Here is a 21,962-nt window from a genome sequence, read left to right on the forward strand (position 1 = left end):
TATGTGAGGGAGATAGTACGCTACTATGGAGTGCCTAAGGATATAGTTTCAGATCGTGACCCTAGATTCTGTTCCCGTTTCTGGACTGCTTTGCAAGAAGCCATGGGTAGTAAGCTACTGATGAGTACCGCTTTTCATGCCGCTACAGATGGGCAGATTGAGAGGACTATCCAGACTTTAGAGGACCTCCTCCGTGCTTGTGCTTTAGACTTCCACACTTCTTGGGAGAAATGTTTACCTCTTGTCGAATTCTCCTACAACAATAGCTATCATTTCTCTATCAAGATGTCACCTTATGAAGCTTTATACGGTAGGAAGTGCCGTAGTCCTGTTTGTTGGGATCAAGTTCAAGATGCTCATGTGTTGGGACCCGATTTGGTGACTGAGACCATCAATCAGGTTCAGATCATTCGAGAGCGTATGAAAGCCGCTCAAGACCGACAGAAATCTTATGCCGATGTCCGTCGTCGACCACTTGCCTTTGAGGTTGATGATCGAGTGTTCCTTAAGGTGTCACATATGAAAGGGGTGAAACGGTTTGGTGTGAAAGGAAAGCTGAGTCCCAAATACATTGGACCTTTCCGTGTGCTTGAGAAGATTGGTCCCGTTGCTTACCGTTTGGAGTTGCCCCCGAATTTGAGCAAGGTTCATGATGTCTTCCATGTATCTCAGTTGAGGAAGTACATTAGTGATCCGAGCCATGTCATTCAAGAGGAAATCCCAGATTTGGAGCCTAACTTGGTTTTGGAAGAAAGGCCGATCCGAATCCTCGAAAGGGCAAACAAGCAACTTAGAAACAAAGTGGTGCCTCTAGTTCGTATCCTTTGGCGTTGTGGAAATGTCGAAGAAGAAACTTGGGAGCCTGAATCTTCTATGTTAGCTAAATATCCCGAACTCTTCTCGTGAGGTAATTCTCTTTCCTTTATCTAATTCTTGTGAGTTTTAGCTATCCTTTCGAGTGTTCCTCTCCTTCTCTTAAATACTCTCCGCGTTAGTAGTCCTTGCTTAGTTGTTTAAAAGTCGTAGTTAGAGTTTGGTCATAGCTAGTGGAGTTATTATCCTTATTATAGAGTTTCGAACTAAAGATTTTTGAAAATGTTTTAATGTTTTCCACTGGTTTTAACGTCAATGAGTGGTAAAGCTCGTTATTGGAGACGTCCGATAATTGGTTTTCTCATTTGTTGGTGTAAAAATATATATTTTTATGTCTTTGATTTGGAATGTTGATGTTCTTGAACGGCCGACGAGGATATTCCGTTCCATTGAAAAGACACTTATATTTCCTACGTTCATATTTTGAAGATTTTGTTTACTTGATTTTAAAGAGATAGACCTACATATATACAGTGTTCCTTCTTCTAAGTTTCGGGGACGAAACTTCTTAAAAGAAGGGATGATTGTAACACCCCGTAAATTGGAAGACCTGTATTATATTTTAAAAGTAATATTTTAATCTATTTTAATTTTATATTAATTTATTTGAAATAAAATTTATTTGACAAAATATAATCTTATTTTATTTTGAAGAAATGTAATTATTTTTGATAGTTTAGAAATGTTTAAAAGTGATTTAAACTATATTTAAACCTTTTCCTTTGATAAAATAGATTTCGGATAAAAGTCGTAAAATTGGGATTTTCCCATTTCTTACGGTCGTTGGGTAAACGAGTTTGGATATTGGGCATATGAGTACTTAATCTTTTAGTAAAATCGTGTTTAAGAACTTTAATATTCTCGGAAATCGCGTTCGACGAATATTTCTAATTTCCGTCGAAACGAACCAAAACGTAAACAATTGAAACTCACCCAAACACCCTACCCCAAACCCTGCACCCTCCATCCTTCATGGGTCTCCTCTTCATCTTTCATTTCCTCAATTCTCAATCTATCTCTTCCTTTCACCAAACACCAAATTCATCTCAAAAATCCTCCTTACAATCCCTAAATCCACCATAAATCCTTCATTTCTCCACCAAATCTCATAAAAATTATATATTTGGAATCCTCTCTTTAATCTTCATCTACTAGTAAGCTTTATTTTCATTTCCTCCAATTTTGTTTAATACACATTTTTCTAGGGTTTCGAGTTAAGGCTAATTAACATGTTTTTATTGTTTGTATAGGTGAAGATTTTGAAGATGAGTTAGGGGACTCATATATTGTAGAAGATGATGAGTGATTTCGGTTTCTAGGGCTCTTTCTCAAGTGTTATTGTTCTCTTTTTCTAGCTTAAGGTAACTATTCCGAGTCACTCGACGAATTAATGTCACATTAGTAATTGTATTTGTTGTTTGTTGTTGTTTGTTGTCGTTTGTTGTTGTTTGTTGTTGTTTGAGACGATCTCGTTGATAAATGAATGAATGGAGTAAGATGAGTATGCTTATGATTAATTTATGTTACCCATTTGTATATTATTGTTTGGAACAAATTTGGATGAGGAATTATGTGTTGTGACAAGTCCGTGTTTTGGCTGGAACGCGTCGGTACCGGACCTAGACGGTTTCCAATGTTTCCAAAAATATGACAGATTGAACGGCATCGAAAAATTAGGTGGTTTAGCCACTTGAATCACTCAATTCGGAGTCCGTATGAGTAAGTGGCGTCGTTTTATCGAATAAAATTTATAGAAAAGTTTACCCTTGTGTGAAACGGTTATTTATGCTATTTTATTATACGAGAATTTTGTGGAATTAGTTATTTTGTAAGTTGGAATGTTTTCTTTATGTTGATAGTGTTCACATGATAGAAATTGGAATATTGCATGAGAATGATATTGTAATGAATGTTGTGATTTGGGCCAAAGTAGGCCAAGACTCTGAGCTGGGCCAGATTGACCGAACGAGTTTGGTCAAACTAGGTTTAAACCGGTCAGTCTCGATTTGACCGATGACCCGTCGCGAGACTCGGGTCGAGGGTTTGTCTTTGAGGTGAGATTGGTTGTTATTGTATGTTTTATGTTATGCCTTGATATTTGTGATTGTCATTTCACATTTTAGCTTATTCTCATGGATTATGGTACTGTTGGTTAGCTGGAATTTGGATTATTATTGATATTGGAGATATTGTTAGATTGTCAGCTAAATATGCTCTTGCGTAGCCTTTCATATGCTAGAGTGTGTATGATCATTTGTATGTTCAAGTTTGGACTCTTTGCCCCTCTTATGGTTAATTGGGTGTCCTACTTGTCTTGTGTGGTGGGGGCTAAAGTATTCAAGCTGGGACTAGGTCCTAGGTGAGTATTTCGGCCTTCATCATAGATAGGCCATTATAGTCTTTGACGAGTGTATGTTCACCGCTTAATAGCCTTTGTGTCTTAGCTTGGTGGGTTTATATCCAAGTTAGGGCATGACCTCCTGACGTACCCCGTAATTTCGGACCATTATTATATTGCGGAAGTAATTTATTAATCAAGTTGAATTTAATATTAATGTATTTGAAGTAAAAATAATTCAAAGAAATATAATTCTATTATATTTTGAAGTAAAGTATTTATTTTGATAGTTTCGAAATGTTTAAAAATAGTTTAAACTGTGTAAAAACCTTTTATTTCGAAATAAGGGCATATCGGAAAAAAATGACAACTCTTTTGAAAATTGGGCAAACGATTTTGGAAATGGGTCATATGAGTACTCAATTTTCTTGTAGTCTCGTGTTTAAGAACTTTGGACTTGTCGGAATTTGCATTTGACAAACGGTTCTAATTATCGTCGTAACGAGCCAAAACCGACTCATGAAATCCCGTCATCCCGCTCCTTTCTTTTCCTTTTCCGCGGCACACCTCTCCCCCTTCCTTTCTTTCTGATTTTTCTTACCCAACTCCATCTCCTTGAACATTCTAAATTGTTCCAAGCCAAAAACATCATTTTCTTACCTTTCTAAGGTAATTTCATCATAATTTCTTCGTTTCTAGTCCGATTTTCGCATAATTTATATTTTCGGAATCCTCTCTTCAAGATCTACATCCTAGTATATTTTAATTTCAGTTTTAATTATGTCGATTTTGGCTGATTTTGGGCATATTTCGATTTTTATGCTTATTGTTGTGTTTTTATTGTTTATTTAGGTGAAGATTTAGAGGACGAGTTTGGGGACTCGTATATTGTTGAAGATAGTGGTTAGTTGGCAGATTAGGGTTTGGTGTTCAAGGTGCTAATTGCTCATTTTGTTGCTAAAGGTAACTATTTCGAGTTACTCGACGAATAAATGTCACAACTTTGTTTTCTTGTTTGATTTTGTGATTGTTGTTTGAGTAGTTAATTTCACATGATAATATGGGTTAATTTCATGTCTATTTCATGTCTTTTGTTAGTTTAAGTTTACATATTAGTATGAAAATGAAATGGGAACGATTAAGTAATGCTTAAAACGATGTTAAAATGAACAAAAACGGAGAAAACGGAGGTTAGGGGTGGCGGCCAGCAGGCCCGGCAGGCCCAGGCAGGCCCACGGCTGCCTTGGGGTTGGCCCGGGTTGGCCCGTTGCTTGTTTCGCGGATTTTCATGCATTACTTGTAGTTTCGGGTTTATTAATGATATGTTTAGTAAAAGTAACATGTGGGTAGTCTTATGAAATGAATAATGTTAGTAGTAAATAAAATTTTGATGGTGAAGTTATGCTTATTGGTAGTTGTACATGTTAGGATAGATTATAAAATGAAATTGTAATGAATAGGCTCAAAATGAATTTTATAGCGATAATTGTAATGTTTGGATGATTATGCCGAAAACTGAGCCTTAGTCCCTTTGACTGAATCGATGTCAGTCAATTGTGTGATTGGTCAGCCGCAATTTAACCCGTACCTGTCGCAGGGCTGGGGTTGCGGGTAAAAATTCGGTTGGATGAAAATTAATGTGAAAAATGGATAATTGGCCTTATTCTTGTTTTAGGCCATTTATTAAGTTTTTAGTTTACATGTGTTGTTGGTTGAATTTAATAGTTTCTTATATTATAGAAACGGCCCTAGATTCCCTGAAACCTTTAATATTGTTAATATTGTTAGAATTGGAATTGGTATTGAATACTTCTTGCAGGTTGTTGTGTTTGTCATAGATAGGCCTTTATAGTATTTGACGAGTATATGTTCACTGCTTAATAGCCTTTGTGTTCCTGACTTGGTGGGATTATATCCAAGTTGCGGCATGACCTCGTTACTTATTTTGATAGTAAGTGGTCAGCTTAAGTACTAGCCAACCCTTTGGTGGACTCCTTAGGGTACTCACTTTGTTTTAGAAAAATTGTGGGTCTTGGGTGCGGTGGTGTGTATCCGCATGTCTAGGTCTGCGCAGATTTTAGGCTAGGGTTGTGTTGTGTCTTGGCCATGTTTTAATAGAACCTCTGAGCCAAGATACCGGTTCGATTATCTTCCCTACCTCGTGGTATAGACTCGAGTTACAGAGTGACTATTGACGGGACTAAGAACTTATGCCTGTCTTTGATATATTGTCCTTTCTTGTATGGTGATTTTATGAATTGTAATAGGTGAGATGTAAGCCGGTTACAATTGATAAAGTTTGGATTACTGCTTGTTATATGTTTCACATGATAGTGTAATTTGGTCAGTTTAGTGTTCATAGGTTAGAATACTTGATAATTAAATTGTTTATCATATTGTTTACATGTTACACTACATGTTACATTAAATATGACATTTCGTGGCTGGGAGGACTCGAAGTTACTCCCCACTGAATTGTGGCTTTCGTGTTTGTATAAAATGCGATCGACAGGTTGATGATGATTAGATGGGTTCACAGACGAGCTAGTGAGCAAAAGAACCTTGGACCTAGTTTGGCTATTTTTGTAGTAAACCTTTTAACTTTTGGTTGTGTATATATTTTGAAGGGACATATGTCTCCCTCTTTTACTTTGGTTTGTATCACTATATTTTCTTGTCTTTAGCATAGTTATGTAAAGTAGTTTGTTAGTATTTGCAGGTTTTGGCACTCTACATTTGGGAATGTTTGTGAATGGTTTAGAAAAGTTTTTAAAATTACAGGTTTTATCTAGTTGAACCAATTACAAACATATCCTGTCAGTTTTTCTGTAGAATTTACGTGTTTATTTAACGCTAAATGTGAGGGTGTCACAGTTTTATTCTAGAATTACGTGTTTACTTTTCCGCAATGAATGAGGGTGTCACAGTCTTTATCATAAAGTAAGCTTTTGTGAAACTCATCCAAATATGATGAGTTTTACAAAAAATCATATTTTGATAAATTCTTTGTTGTTGTGGGGGTAATAATTGTAAAAAATATCAACTTTGAGTATAGATCTTATTGTTGTTGTAGATGGTCTAATTTCTCTCCTCATTTTTATCGCCGATCTCAATGGGGCCCGCTCCGGCGAATACTCAGGTTTTACAAAAAAAAAATGATTAAAAGAGATTTGTTATTCTATCAGGCATGTTTCAGCCTCTTCTAAACGAAGATGAAAGAGCCGCGATTGATTGAGGTACTCTTATACCTGTCGTAGTTGATTGTGCTGGAAATGTTCATAATATGATAATCAGATCGAGGTTCGTCACGAATGAGTATGGAGTAACGTTTGTCAAGGATCGCATTCTCTGTAATGGATGGACTGCATTCAGGAGGAGTGTTGAAGTCGTAAAAGGCACTACCGTTCGTTTTCAGCGCGGGAAAATTCTAGACTCATTTTTAATATTGTACCATTACTCGCTGTATCGGTAATTTATCTTAAATATAGATTCCTCTTTAGTATTGTTCAAGCCTTCCCTTAATTTTTCTTTAGATGTTGATCTCGACATGGCATTAAAATTTTTAATATATAATAATAATGTGGGTTCCTGTTGTTGCTAATGTGGTTGTTCATGCTCCTGCGCTTCTCGATGCTCCTACGCTTCTCGATGCTCATGCGTTTCCCGACGCTCTTGTGCTATTATTATTAATGCTTTCTACAATGTCTTAGTAATAGAAGTTTATAATCAATTTATACAGATTGTTCTGAGATTTTTAAAACAATTTATTACATAGGATGTGTTGTATCTTATATCGTGCTTCATAAGATTGTTATAGGGGCGGAGTCAGAAATTACAGTTAGGGTTTGTTTGGATATAATTTTAGGAGGGAAATGGAGGGGAGGAGGGGTGAGGGGAGGGGATAAGGGGGAGGAAAAATGGATTGTGGCTGTTTGGATAACAAAATTGATGAGAGGGAAATGGAAGGGGAGTAAGGAGGGAGATGGTATAATGGAGGGTGGATGCTGATGGATTGTGATGAATATTGACAATAGTGCCCTTTTCATATAGTTAGAAGGAGATAGCTCTTCTTCATTTCATATTTGTGTATCTGGGCAAAGTAGCACGTTGAGTCTAACTAGGTTTAAACCCGTGAAAATTCACGGGTTTGCTATAAAAAAAAATCACAATTAGCAATTGTATGTAATTATGTAAAACATACAAATAACTAAAAAACATAATTCATTGCTTTGTAATGAAGATAAGTCATGTTTAACTATTTTTGTAACCGATATAAAATTTGATATTTTGTAAATGTATCATTATTTTAACTTATTTGATTAATTTTTAGTAAGAGTAAATTAAAAATTACTCCCTTTTAAAATCCAGTTTTTTAAAATTACTCCCTTATATAATTTTTTCCTAAAATTACTCCCTTAAAATGTACTTTTATCAAAAATTGCTTCAAAACACCAACTTAAGTTATCATTCCGTCATTTTATAAACTTCTTTCGTTTGTGTCTTAGCCAATTTATGCTTTGAAACATATAACAATGGAGAATAAGTTCAAAAACAGATGTAATAAGTCACCTAAATTGGAGTTTTGAAGCAATTTTTGATAAAAGTGCATATTAAGGAAGTAATTTTAGGAAAAAATTATATAAGGGAGTAATTTTAGAAAACAGGATTTTAAAAGGGAGTAATTTTTAATTTACTCTTTTAGTAATTATATTCTATTTGAACGTTAGGAGTAGTCATTACATATATTACTATCAATTTTATTTTTGATCAAAATACTTTATAATAAATATTTTATAACAAAAATTAAGTCTCTGTATATTATTATATACGAAGTATTCAAGATTGATAAAATTAGTTATATAGATGTATTGAGCCATACTGCTATTAACACCTTTAAAACATTTATATGTTCATTCAAAATGAATGATTTTCATTTTCCACTAATTACTCGTAGTTGATAAGTTCAGCCCACTTTATCTTGTATATGCTTTCGGAAATAATTACACCCGTGTAATTTGGAAAAAAAGTACTTGAAAAATGATTTTCAAAAAAGCTCCTATAAAATTTATATTTGGATTACTATTATAGTTGTTCGTAAGTTAACTATAAAATCAAATAAAATATTTTTAAAGAAGATAGGGAATACATCATATTTTATTTTAAATTCATTTTTATTATAGGAAGCTTTTATAAGAAGCTTTAAATTTGTTGCCATATTTATGTTTTGAACTTAGTGGTTTCATTAATTGACATGTCATCTTGAGATCAAATTTTGTAATGCCATGTCAGCAGCTTTGGTTTTTACATTAGATAAATATATGATGATGATAATAATAATAATAATAATAATAATAATAATAATAATAATAATAATAATAATAATAATAATATATGTAGATGAGTTTAACCGACCAAGACAGTGTTCAATTCACGAACGCACGCAAAGCCAAACGTTAGTCAAATAAATATCTTCCACCATGCCATTTGTTTATTTTATTATACCTTTGTATATTATCAATTGTTTTACCTATGTATAATTAGATTAGATATAATTATAAATTATAAATAATAATAATTATTATTATTGAATAATTTATTGGAAACTTATTATCAGTTGTTTATACCTTTGTATTTTAGGAAATTGTTTGATGAATAATTTGATTCTCCGTCGTCATCATCATCTTCTTTTTCTTCTTCTTGACTTTGCGCATTGCTTAAAATTGATTTCATAACACAGGCAAAATAGATTGTCTCCTTAGGTCATTAGCTACAAAATTCTTAAACCAAAATTGTTTACAGGTGAGACTCGACGTGTGATGCATGACATGCCCAAATTGTTTGCAAATGAGATTGGATGAGTCTGTGTGGCATGGTGATATTCAACGAGTATGGAGACTTTCCAAACGCTCGTATCTCTATTGTTGTTCCTCATCATCTCTGAAAAGTTCAGGATTATGACACTTTCTAACCAAATTCAATAACTATATATGGTTATTTGATTTTCGTATGATCGTCAGATGTTGGTAGAAACGTTTTGAAATACCCTCAACGGTAACGATTTTAAGATGGACATATAATGCAAAAGAAAGTGGTGGATGCAAGTAATTACTGTAACCCAACAAAGGTTTGCCAAATAGCCCAAACGCAAGCAGAACTGTAACCCAACAAAGGTTTGCCAAATACGGTTAATTTGAATAACATCAACTCTTCTGATAACATTGTCTTATAGCATAGAAAAATTTATATTTAATTATACTCATATTTCAGTTTTATTTTAATTACCTGATATTTTATGATGAATAGTGACATTTTTTTTATTATATGCAAGTTATCAAAATAAAATATCATGTTTACGAAATTAACTATAAAGTATATTTTTTTTACAAGTCTATAAATTTATTTAGTTGGGCTTTAACTATTGGGCTAGTCTTTTGCTATAATGGTTGTATAGATCATTTGGTGTTTTAGAAAATATCTAGACTCGGCAAAGGGTTGGGTCAGTTCGGGTCTCTCATTGTTTTCGGGTTAATTTGGACCGAGTCGGCTCATTTAGGGTTTCGGGTATGTTTCTAATGTTTGTCGGTTATATTTGGGTTCAAGCAGATTTGGTTATTTCGGTCGGATCATTTTCGGGTCAATGGATAAGAAAGAAAAAATCATTTCAAGTTTTTTTGGGTAACTTAGAGATATGTTTTGTCGGACCATTTTCGAATTGGGCGGTAATGCGGTATTGTGTTGGGTCATTTATGAGTCAAGAAAGCTCGGGTCTTGTTCAGGTCGGGTCAATTCAGGTTTCAGGTCACATTTAGGTGATGTATTTCGGGTTTCGGGGAGGATTAATCGGGTCGGGTTGTTTTGCCCAATCTATAATATCTACTCTCTCAGTCCCCTTGTTCTGGTTATTTGTTAACCTAATCTATTTTAGGAGTGTCTTTGTCAATTATTTACCTTTCTATTTTTGGAATTGTTTGCCTTTTTATACGGTTTCTATTATATGGATTTCCGTATATCTTATACGAATTTTCGTGTATACGATAAGGTTTATTAAAATACGTACCGGCAAAATTTGAAACCAAATAAATACAGTTCTTTTTTTTAATAGAAAATATTAGAATAAAATCATAAACCACAAAATATTGAGTATATATATCTATTACTATTACTCTTGTACATTTATAAATTATTTACTATTTGCTATATGACTCTGTTTTAAGAAAACCATAAAATCACCAAATAAATTAAAAATAAGACATAAAATTACATAAATTGAACTGAAAACCAAACACCTTACATACAAAAGAAGAAATATATGAAAATCGATGTATGGTTTTGTTCCTCCCTTGAAAATTTTACCAAATTTTAACCATTAGACTCCGCCCCTTACTTGTTGTTTGCTTCTACTCCGTAATTCGTAATCAACTAATCATCATCATCTTCTCTTTCATCTCCATCTTCCCAAACTAAGACTTGATAGCTTTGTAAGGCTCTGTTCTTTCTGCCTTATTTTCAACTCATTTCAGTTCAGCACAACTCTATTCAATTTAGTTCAAATTTCAAATTTAGTTCGATTCAAATTCGATTCGATTTGATTCAACTCCATTCAGTCAATGAATCTCGTCAAAGTTGCTTGTTGTTGATTCACAAGTCACAACCAGCTGCCAGGTGGGTTTCTTTTTGAACATTATGTGTTTGAACAAATATCTATTTACTTTGTTCCGGTTATTTGTTTATTTAATCTATTTTAAAAATGTCTCAATTAATTATTTATCTTTTTATTTAAAAAAATTATTTACCTTTCTATTTTAGGTTGATTTTTTACAAATAATTTTTTGGTCATCAAAGATAAACAAATGTAATAATTTTACCCAAGATGTGTGAGTCTAGTGGAATTCCAGGGTAACCTCAAAGCCTCCTAAGGAGGAATTGCGAGGTCCTGGGTTCGATTCCCTAGATGAACACTTTCCTGAGACCACTCGGAGAGGAATAATCCCCATGAAAAGAACTCACACAGATAAAGTCTGTGACCAAACCTCCTCGTCATCAAAAAAAAAAAAAAAAAAAAAAAAAATGTAATAATTTCCTAAACCTAATCTATATATTTTCCTTAGTTTAAAATACAAACCTAGCCTATTTTCTATTTTAGGACTTGTTATTAATCTCCGTAATCATCTTCATCTTCATCAATTGTTATTGCTTTGTAAGTCATTTTTTCTCCACTTAATTTGAACTCTTTCGACTCTTATGATGAATGTTTTAATTGAATTAAAGTTGCTTCAATACTTGTTTAAGACCGTTTTAACTTAAAACTAATAGAGATGGAATTTAAAATAGTCGAGCGAGGTTTTATGGTAAGACGACCAGGCAGGATAAACCCTTTTGCATGTTTATCATCAAAGTTTATTCCTGATCATCGTTATCATTCCTCCTTTAGGACTTGATTGTTATTACCAATTGATACTCCCTCCGTCTCAATCATTTGTTTAGCAATTGATCGTTTTGCTGAATCTCGTCAAACTTGCTTCTTGTTGTTGTTGTTGTTGTTGTTGTTGTTGTTGTTTGTTGTTATCTATTACCAATTGTGTAGTTAGGGTTAGTTCATCATCATCAAAATTAATTGCAGATTGCGTTTCGCAGTATAAATCAACGAATTAGATTTGATGTTTATTTTCGGAGTGTGGATGGGGAGTTTGGACCAGAAACAGAAAAGGTGCTGTAACAGTAGCAGTTTACTGCAGCCGTTTTCCCCATCTGGTTGAGCGCTCCTCTCTTTTTGAGTCATTTGTCGATAATGTCCTGCATAAATTATCTCTGTCTCAGCAGCCTCTTACCCGGTTTAGACTTCGTTCTGGTGGGGACAAAACCACTTTCCTTCGTTCCTGGAATAGTGGTCACAGATGTAGGGCAACTTGTTTCCCCAAACTTGAACCCGCCCGTCTTTATGCATGGATCTCTTACCCGTTAGCCCATTGTGGACTTAGGGAACTTGACCTCTCCTTTCATGTACCCAACCCTGCTGAATTTAAGCTTCCCCCCGGACTTTTTGCCCACCAATCGTTAGAGGTGTTGACGCTTGATTCCAATCTTGAGATTGACAGTAGCACTGAAATCCCGCCCATTTGTCTCCCTAACTTGAAAATCCTTAACCTCCATTCCTTTGTTTTTAATGACCATGACTTTGTCACTAGGCTAGTTTCAAACTGCCCTGTACTTGAAGATCTCTCTATCACTTATTGTTTCTGGAAGAAGGCGGACCGTCTCGTCATTTCCTCACAGTCGCTTCAGAGATTCTCCTTCACGGTTTGCAGAGATGAAGAAGAACGAGAGAAATGCAATGACCTCATGCATATTGACACCCCTAACTTGCAGTATTTTAAATATTCCGACAATTTAGCAATTAAATATATTATAAATATGAATGCGCTAGCCGAAGCTATCATCTATGTGCCCTATCCGGAATTTTTCACTTCCGAGGCTGCTTTCCTGAACCAGCTTAGTCTTGCAAGAGCCTTGTCTAATGTTAAATATTTATCTCTGCACGGATGGTTTGTTCAGGTTTGTCTCTCCACCTTTTTCATCCTCGCTGGTTTATATATTACTATCTTTGTTGCACTTCTATTTTTTTCACGACATTTCCTAATTTATCTAAGAGACGCGTAAAATTGGTCTGAAAAACTTGTACCGTAAGTAGTTGTGGGGAAATGTTGATGTGTAGTTGACATTGTTTTGCCACCAAAATCAAATGGGACAACAGAAGTGAGATACAGAGTGTAGACTGTAGAGACAAGATGTTGTGGTACATGTTCCGCCTCAAGGTACCGGATCAAAACTGTCTTAAAATGCCTAATCACTACGTTTTTGTTTTGAAGGGTTTTTATCATGCTGCCAAGTTGAAGGATCCACTACCTATGTTTTGTAATCTAAAAACTTTGAGGCTGGAATCATTATGTGAATCATGTTGTAGCGCAAGATGGGAGATTGTGCTGTTGTTGATCTTTCATCGTTCACCTTTGTTAGAAGAACTTGTTTTTATGGAGGTTAGTCCGTTTTTTCTTCTCCGTGCTACTCACCTCCGATTCTTTGGATATGTGCCATTTACTTTATGCACAAGGATTAAGGTTGTGAGTGAGGCGGTGGGTATCACCGATAAAGTAGGAGAATATTATCAACAAAATCTTACTCAAAATGGAAATGTGCAATTCTAAAGAATAGGCCCAAAATGGAATATGGAGCAATTCCTAAGAATCAAGGCATTATTATTTAGGAGATTGACAAAACGTTGACATTTTTGTGTCTATTGTACAACTATACCCGTTTTAAGAAAAAATGACATTAAAAGAAAAATCTAACTGTGTTATAAAATGGTATGTTGTTTGCAGGGTTTCTTTGGTCATGATGCTCCTCAATGTTATTTGCATAAATCAGACAGTTCTGAATTTCTGATGCATCTAACTGTGTTGCAAAATGGTGTTGGTTTGCAGGGTTTCTTTGAGTGTGATTTCGATTTCTGGATATGTGATGTGCATGAACCAGGCGATTCGGATGCAGTTGCTTGGGAAGCTGCTAGCTGGGCACTAACTCAAACAATCCCTTTATGTTGCAAATCTCATCTCAAACGAATCATGATCTATAAATACAGCGGGCGTGACCAAGCACTGAATATGATCAGATTTCTTCTTGGTAAAGCATCTGTTTTGAAAGAGTTGGTTATATCCATGGCAAAAGGACCTGGCAAAATCCTACTTGACGCACCTAAGTTAATTCAATTTAAGAACGCACTCGAAGAGATACCAAGGGCATCCAACTCATGTTCTATAATATATTCCGATGATGAACCAGACTACAACTGCACCGTTACCCCAGCGCCTAGGTGGCGCCCACATCCTTACCCTTGTGTTAGCAACACAGTGGCTGTTCCGAATGACCCAAGATGAAAATTGGGTCGAGAACTGCATCGAAGGACCGCTACTTCACAAGAGAAAGAAGTGCGGTCATTTTAGTGAGCCATTTTTCCGTCATAATGCCGAACCAAAGAGTAGCGAGTCTTTGGCTCCATTGGAAATATGGAAACATGATGAATAAACTACAATTGATTTTTGCATTTAACTCTTGATTCATTCGGATCTTCTATTCTTCATCAGGTTATTGCTGCCTTTTCCCCGTTTTTGAAACTACCCAGATTTTTGTTTTCAATAAGAAAAAAAAACTCATGTTTTAGAATTTGTTATTGTAGGGTCTAATTTGGGATTTGCGGTTTCGGGGAAGAACTGTGGTGTTAATTGTTATTTAATAGTTTGAATGAAGATATTTTGATTGATTTGTGTTACTTTTCTCCTGAAATTCATTAGTTTTCTGTTTAGGAGTGAAAACGATAGAAATTGTAAACTTTTTGCTTGATCATTTTAGGGCACTGGTGATGGTTAATAAGTTGATTTTCTTAGGAGGTTAATTGGGGTGATGTGCATGACGCTGTTAAAACTCGTGGTTTTGAGCAAATTCTTTTTCTAGGAAGGGATTTTGCATGTGTAATTCAGCAGCTCATTAGGGGTTAATTAGAATGATCGTAGTTTCCAGATCAGCTGTCTAATTTTCCGCTATTCAATAAATCCGCGGAATGGTTTTGTAAGAGAGTAGTTTTTCCTTGCAGGACCCGTCAGAAAACTTATGAACCGTGTCTAACTGTCTATTGTCTCTTGTTACCTTGTTTGTTGATTTACCTGGTGCATTTACTGAGTCCGAATATATTTATGGTGGGGTAATTAACTATCTTTTGTCGTATAGGAAATCAATTTTTTCACCAATGTGCTGTATGAAGTCAATTCCTGTCTCAAGGTCAGCACTCAACGGTCGCCTATCTAGATGGCCGTTATATTTCTTATTCTACTGTGTAGTGAATTCGTGATGATAAGAAGTCGTCCTGTTTTTTATGTTTAGCCGTGTATTCTCAGACTTCAGAAGTCACCGGCTGCCCCTTGTACTGATTTTGATTCCGACATTCAGTTGAGTGAGAATTCTGCATGAAGTTGATACTCCTGAACCTACTATACCGGAATCTCTAGTCTCTCCTTCACCTCTTGTATCTTGGCGTGCTAATAAGTGCATAGCCCCATTGCCAAAGCCAAGATCGACGTAACTCTTTGCTTCAATTGCATCAAGTAAAGTGGCTAAAGTTCCCTCTTTTGGTGAAAATGGTGTAGGTACTGTAAAGAGCACCTCTGAGATCGAGGTTGAGTCTCCTTCAGAAATATAGTATCTGATTTAGCGACAGTTTTGGCAACCCCGTTCCTTAAACACCCTCCGGTAACATGTGTGCCGAAAGAGCCATATCCTTAGTTCTCCTACAGAAAGATTGATCAGTTCCACAAGTCCACACCTTTTCCAGTAGGACATAACAGATTTTCTGAGTCGACAGATTCTGAGAGCTCCAGCGGTGCAGCATGGATACGATCACCAGCCAAGTGTTGTACTTTGATGGAGCCACTCGATGAGAAACCTTTTTTTCCTTTTTTTTTTTTTTTTTTTTTTTTTTGGCAGCTGTAAAAAGAGGTACACCTAGCTATCCATAGCCTTACACGCAAGACCATGGGCAAATGAGTCTTGCTGTAAATGGCACTAGTATCTGCCATTGTATTCTGTCTGTTTGTTTAAATTAACAGTGTATCGCTTAGTAATCATAACTTTCGGCCATATAATCGGCTCATTTCCAAACGCATTTAACTTAATTCCGCAAATTTAATGGTCAAACACATTTTCTTAATTCCGCTAATTTCATTTAACTCTCTATAGTTTCAATTATATGGATCTCGGTATAGTATCCTATACGAATTTTCATATATCAGATTATTAAAAACCGCATGGGATATGTATTGGTAAATTTTGATGGGATATATTAGAATAAAATCTCGAAATGGAAAATATTAAATATATTTGTGACTCACTCGTATTAATCTCATACATTTTGAGTTTATTTACACTTTGTTACTCCGTATAAAAAAAACCATAGTATCACCAAATAAAATGAAGATAAGACCCAAAATTACATAAATTGGATTAAAATCTGAATACTGTATATATACGAAAAACGTATCGAATATACGGTTTTCACCCAGATTACTCTTGAAGAATAACCCGAGTCCCAAATAAATTTCACCCAAATTTTAACCAATTGACTCGAACATTGCTTGTTTGCTTTGTACTTCATCGTCCTCATCATCTTCATCTTCCCCAATTAAGTTCACTGTACAGTTGTTATTGCTTTGTAAGTCATTCTTTTCTTCACTTGATTGTTTTCCATGATTGTTCGCCCTTTTGCTTGTTTATTATTATCAATTACAACTTGATTGATTCTCATTATCAATTTCTTCTTCTTCTTCTTTTTAATCTGATTTATTTTTAGCAATTGATACTTGTTCCGTCCGTCTCAATTATTTGCTGAATCTGATCAAAGTTGCTTGTGTTTTTTTTTTCTGAGAGAGATTTTTGTAAATTGCATTTATCATCTTTCATTATCAGCTAGGCAGGGGCGGATTCAGCCCTAGGGCTGTCTGGGCTTGAGCCCAACCCAAAAAAATTAAAAAAATTCACAAGTTAGAAATTCAATAGTAAAAAAACTGAAAAAAAGAAAGAACTCAAGCGTCAATTTCACAAATCAGTATCACGACTCCAACGCACCAAGTTCACAAATCACTTCTTCATTGTCGTTCACCGCCCTACCCACCTTTCTTGTCATCGTCACTCTCCGGCGTCGTTCACCGCCCTCAAACTACTACATTCATAGGTAATTCTTTTATTATTCATCAATCACCATCTTCTTTTTGAAAGTAGTAATGCTAATTATGCTATTAGGGCTCTTTTGAAAATCAAATTCTAGATAAATTAGTTGGTTTTGATGATGTTTAAGAATGTTAAAATCAATTTTTCTTTCTCAATTATTTGTATGGACTATCATATTATTGATTATGCGCAATTACTCTATTAGGGTACTTTTATAAGATTGAAAATATGAATGATCAATTGAATTGCTTTTTTTACTGAAGTGATTTAATCATGAATATTACATGATAAATTGAATTGGTTTTATGAAAGTTTATTGATCTTCTTAGTTGTTACATGATAGTGCAGTAGTCGGCTATTGGATACTGATAGATTCATAATTCATACATAGCTAAGTGTACCCTTGTAACCTCTTTATGCCTAAGTGCTAAGTACATTGTTTCCTCTTGTCATTTTTCAATGATGATAATATATTGATGGTGAGAATGAAGCTAAAGATCACATGATATTAGAAATCGGTGAAAATATAATTATGATGATTAGTTAGTGTTCACCGAGATTAAAGTAAGATTGATCAATTAGATGAAGATCGTATAAAGCAGACTTAGAAACAAGATGAACACGAAATTCTAGACGACTTGATGGTGCTTTATATTGAAAGGAAATATGCAGATAATATTGAGAATGATGAGGTGGTTGCTGAATTTGAATGGAGTGGAACTCGTAAAGTAAATTTAGTTAGCAATGTAGATTCTCAATTTGTATTTTTTTAAGCGACTTTTTATTCAGTTAATTATTAGCCCACCGTACTTTAAATTCCTGGATCCGCCCCTGCAGCTAGGGTTTTTTATTGAGAGATTCATGTTATTTCCTGTAAATCGCTGTTGAAATTTAATTTCAGATTGCAAATCGCAGTATGAATCAATGAATTAGATTGGATGTTTAATTTCTTTTATCAGGAATGACGATGGCGAATTTGGAATGGGGACTGAAAAGGTGTTGTACATGTAGCAATTCGCTGCGGCCGTGTTCTGCGGATAGATTAACCAGTTTACCTGATGAATTATTGACTCGGATTTTGTCGATGCTCCCAACCAAGGATGCTGCTGCGTCCCAAGTACTGTCCAAGAGAATGCCGCGAGTTTTCTGTTGTATAACAAGTGTGGACTTGGATGATTCTCCTGTATCACATTGTGTTGAATATCCCCATCTGGTTGAGCGCTCCTCTCTTTTTGAGTCATTTGTCGACAATGTCCTGCATAATTTATCTCTGTCTCAGCAGCCTCTTACTCGGTTTAGACTTCGTTTGGGTGGGGACAAAACCACTTTCTATCGTTCCCACACAGCTTATCACGAATGTAAGCCAACTTGTTTCCCCAACCTTGAACCCGACCGTCTTTATGCATGGATCTCTTACCCGTTAGCCCATTGTGGCCTTAGGGAACTTGACCTCTCCTTTCATGTACCCAACCCTGCTGAATGTAAGCTTCCCCCTGGCCTTTTTACTCGCCAACTGTTAGAGGTGTTGACGCTTGATTCCAATATTGAGATTAACAGTAGCACTGAAATCCCGCCCATTTGTCTCCCTAACTTGAAAATCCTTAACCTCCATTCCTTTGTTTTTAATGACCACGACTTTGTCACTAAGCTAGTTTCAAACTGCCCTGCTCTTGAAGATCTCTCTATCTCTTATTGTTTCTGGGAGAAGGCAGATTGTCTCACCATTTCCTCACAATCGCTTCAGAGATTCACCTTCCTTGTTTTCACAGAAGAAGAAAAATGCGGTGACATTGTGCTTATTGAGACCCCTAATTTGCAGTATTTTAGATATAGCGACAATTTAGCAATGAAATATATTATAAATATGAATGCGCTAGTCGAAGCTTCCGTCCGTGTGCACAATACGGAAGTTTTCACTTTCGAGGCTGCTTTCAGGAACCAGCTTAGTTTTACAAGAGCCTTGTCTAATGTTGAATATTTATCTCTGTTCGGATGGTTTCCTAAGGTTTGTCTCTCCACCTTTTTCATCCTCGCTGGTTTATATATTACTCCACCATCTTTGTTCCATTTGTATTTTTTTCACGATATATTTTCTAATTTATCTAAGATACACGTAAAAAGGGTCTACATTATTAGTTTATTTTATGATCGTATAAGTTTTTTTCCCCTGATATTGTCTAAAAAAGTTGTACCGAAAGTAGTTGTGGGGAAATATTTATGTGTAGTTGTCATTCTTTCGCCACCAAAATCAAATGGGACAACAGAAGTGAGATACAGAGTGTAGAGACACGATATTGTAAATGAACATTATGTGTGACGGTCTATACATTTCTACCCTTAGCTTTACAGGCAAGGGTGTGGTACCCATTCCCTTAGTTTGAAAAGGCCCGCCTCGAGTGCTTAAGGTGCGCCTTAGATGAGGCACTATCCAAAACGCCTTGGTGCACTTTAGGTGCGCCTTTTAGATAAGGCTCACTTAGCGAGGTTCATTAGTACGTCTATATCTTTAATATGCCTTTTCTTTTCCCCATTATTCTTAAATTTAGATGCTAGTCAACTTGAAAACTCCTAAAAAGGGTATTGTTGCCCAAAACTTTATTTTGGAAATAAAATGTTCCGAAAATAAGGCGCCTTGCGCTCCATCTTCTCGGCCCCTAAGCGCCTTGTTGCGCCTTCCTCCTTTTCAAACTAAGCACATTCCTGCTCAAGGTACCGGACCGTAACAGTCTTAAATGCCTAATGCCTACTTTTTTTCTGAAGGGTTTTTATTATGCTGCCGAGTTCAAGGAATCACTACCTATGTTTCGTAATCTAAAAACTTTGAAGCTGGACGCATTCTGTGGTTCATGTTGTAGCGGAAGATGGGATATTGTGCTGTTGTCGATCTGTCATCGTTCCCCTTTGTTAGAAGAACTTGTTTTTATGGAGGTTAGTCTGTATTTTATTATCCGTGCTGCTCCACCCGGTTCTTTGGAAATGCCCCCGTTTACTTTATGCACAAGGATTAAGGTTGTGAGTGGGGGGGTGGTGGGTCTCAACAATAAAGTAGGAGGATTTTATTAACAAAAACATACTCAAAATGAAAATGTGCAATTCTTAAAACCTGTCGAAAATGGAATATGGAGCAGTTTCTAAGAATCAAGGCTTGTAATATTTAGGAGATTGACAAAACTTTCCCATTTTGGTGTCTATTATACAACTAAACCTGTTTTAAGAAAAAATGACATAAAAGGAACAACCTAACTGTGCTGCAAAATGGTGTGTTGTTTTCAGGGCTTCTTTAATTTTTACAAGACATGTTTTATTCATAAGCCAAACAGTCTGGATGCCGCTACTCTGGAAGCTACTAGCTGGGGACTAACTCAAATAATCCCTTCGTGTTGCGAATCTCATCTCAAACGAATCAGGACTTACAGTTGCTGCGGGCGTGATGAAGAACTGAATATGATCAGATTTCTTCTTGGTAAAGCATCTGTTTTGAAAGAGTTGGTTATATCCATGTCAAAAGGACATAAGGGAATCCTATTTGACACACCTAAGTTAAATCAGTTTAAGAACAAACTCGAAGAGATACCTAGGGCATCCAACTCATGCTCTATAATATATTCCGATGATGAACCAGACTTCAACTACATTACCCCAGCGCCTAAATGGCTCCCACAAATTGCGGGGTAAAGGGTGGTCGGTTGTACGCAGCCTTATCCTTGTGTTAGCAACACAAAGTGGCTGTTTCTGAATGACCCAAGTTCAAAATTGTGTTGAGAACTGCGTTGAAGGACCACTACTTCACAAGTGAAAGATTTAGTGAGTCATTTTGATTTATTCCATCATAATCACGAACGAAAGAGTAACGAGTCTGGCTCCGTTGGAAATATGGAAACAAATGATGAACCATACTACAATTGATTTTTGCATTGTTTAATTAGGTACTCTGTATTTTGACTATTTATTGATACATATAGCCTGATATAATCATGAAAATTGATGTTCTGTTATTGTTTGATTGATTGATTCCCTGATTTTAGCTATTATTATTTACATTCCCTGCACTATTGATGTGTGCAACTCCACCCTCAGTGTTTGCAGTTGATCATTCTTGGTCAATGATGTTCCTCGTCATCGTAGTGTTGCTGTTCAGGTGCTGCAATCGTCTTTAAAAACTTCATGATTTTGCTCTCCCTTATATTAAGGACCATAAGAATGAAGAATTATCTTTACAGGATTTGGCAACACTTAGTAAAGTGAGAGGCTTAAAGCGCATGCTTTGGATCTTCACCTTTAGCTTTACCCTCGTGATATACAGTTTTTTTTTTTTTTTTTTTCCGTAATGAACTTGCCTTTGCAGGCTGCAGCTTCTAAGGCAGTTAGCTCCTAAGGCAGGCTTAAAGCGCATGCTTTGGATCCTCGCTTTTAAAAAGTGGGATTGTACTGGCTGTTTCCGATGTTTGAGGAATGTGGGACATTTTAATTTGAGGTAAGTCAGGTTTTTATTCTAATTTTAGTTCTGAATTTCTCTGGCTTGAAACAAATGCTTCTGATTCTGATCTAAATTTGTGAAGCTTTGTGATGAGTATTTTAATTTAAGGTAAATAAATGATTAGGACTGAGGGAGTCAAAACTTAAGCAATACGGGAGACGGCTCTTAGGATTTCCTTGATGACTCGATTTTAAAAGCTTATTGAGTAATGCAGGACATGGCTCGTAGGACCTCTTCCCTTTTGTACATTTTCCGCCTTTTGTGCTTTTGATTGTCTCTTTTGTGACTTGTGCTTGGCTGCTGCCTCATGTACACTAATAATACACCGGACGGCGGAATGAATGGCAATGTCCTCACCATAGTCATCCCACGTATTCGGTATCGGTATCGGTATCGGTATGTCCTCATCAACCGGACACTCGTCCCACCGGACACTCGTCTTGCATCATCTCTAAGTGAATTGAATTTCACTTTTTTTACATCCCGAATTTTATTTAATTTGAT

General features: G+C 35.8%; 2 protein-coding genes and 1 long non-coding RNA gene across 4 annotated transcripts; all 3 read left to right on the forward strand.

Annotated features, from left to right (window-relative positions):
- Nucleotides 1–3,811: 3,811 nt before the first annotated feature.
- Nucleotides 3,812–5,889, forward strand: LOC141609517 (uncharacterized). Its single transcript, XR_012527449.1, has 3 exons — nucleotides 3,812–3,880; nucleotides 4,064–4,174; nucleotides 5,724–5,889. It is a non-coding gene; the product is annotated as an uncharacterized LOC141609517 (long non-coding RNA).
- Nucleotides 5,890–11,878: 5,989 nt separating this feature from the next.
- On the forward strand, nucleotides 11,879–14,531 carry LOC141608859 (F-box/LRR-repeat protein At4g14103-like; the record flags this gene model as incomplete). Its single annotated transcript, XM_074428205.1, has 3 exons — nucleotides 11,879–12,763; nucleotides 13,078–13,245; nucleotides 13,690–14,531. Coding segments are annotated over 3 exons (1,506 nt in total), but the record flags the coding sequence as incomplete, so codon positions are not given.
- Nucleotides 14,532–16,206: 1,675 nt separating this feature from the next.
- Nucleotides 16,207–20,974, forward strand: LOC141606846 (F-box/LRR-repeat protein At4g14103-like). 2 transcript variants are annotated; one of them, XM_074426186.1, is made up of 4 exons: nucleotides 16,207–16,466; nucleotides 17,941–18,986; nucleotides 19,742–19,909; nucleotides 20,255–20,974. In XM_074426186.1, the coding sequence occupies exons 2-4, from the start codon at nucleotides 17,943–17,945 to the stop codon at nucleotides 20,654–20,656; spliced, it is 1,614 nt and encodes a 537-aa protein (XP_074282287.1). In that variant the 5' UTR covers nucleotides 16,207–16,466; nucleotides 17,941–17,942; the 3' UTR covers nucleotides 20,657–20,974. The 2 variants fall into 2 exon arrangements, with proteins under 2 accessions (XP_074282287.1, XP_074282286.1); XM_074426185.1 differs by lacking the exon at nucleotides 16,207–16,466 and adding an exon at nucleotides 16,729–16,985.
- The last annotated feature ends 988 nt before the right edge of the window (nucleotides 20,975–21,962 follow it).

Source organism: Silene latifolia, chromosome 10 (assembly GCF_048544455.1).
Source record: "Silene latifolia isolate original U9 population chromosome 10, ASM4854445v1, whole genome shotgun sequence".
Taxonomy (NCBI): domain Eukaryota; kingdom Viridiplantae; phylum Streptophyta; class Magnoliopsida; order Caryophyllales; family Caryophyllaceae; genus Silene; species Silene latifolia.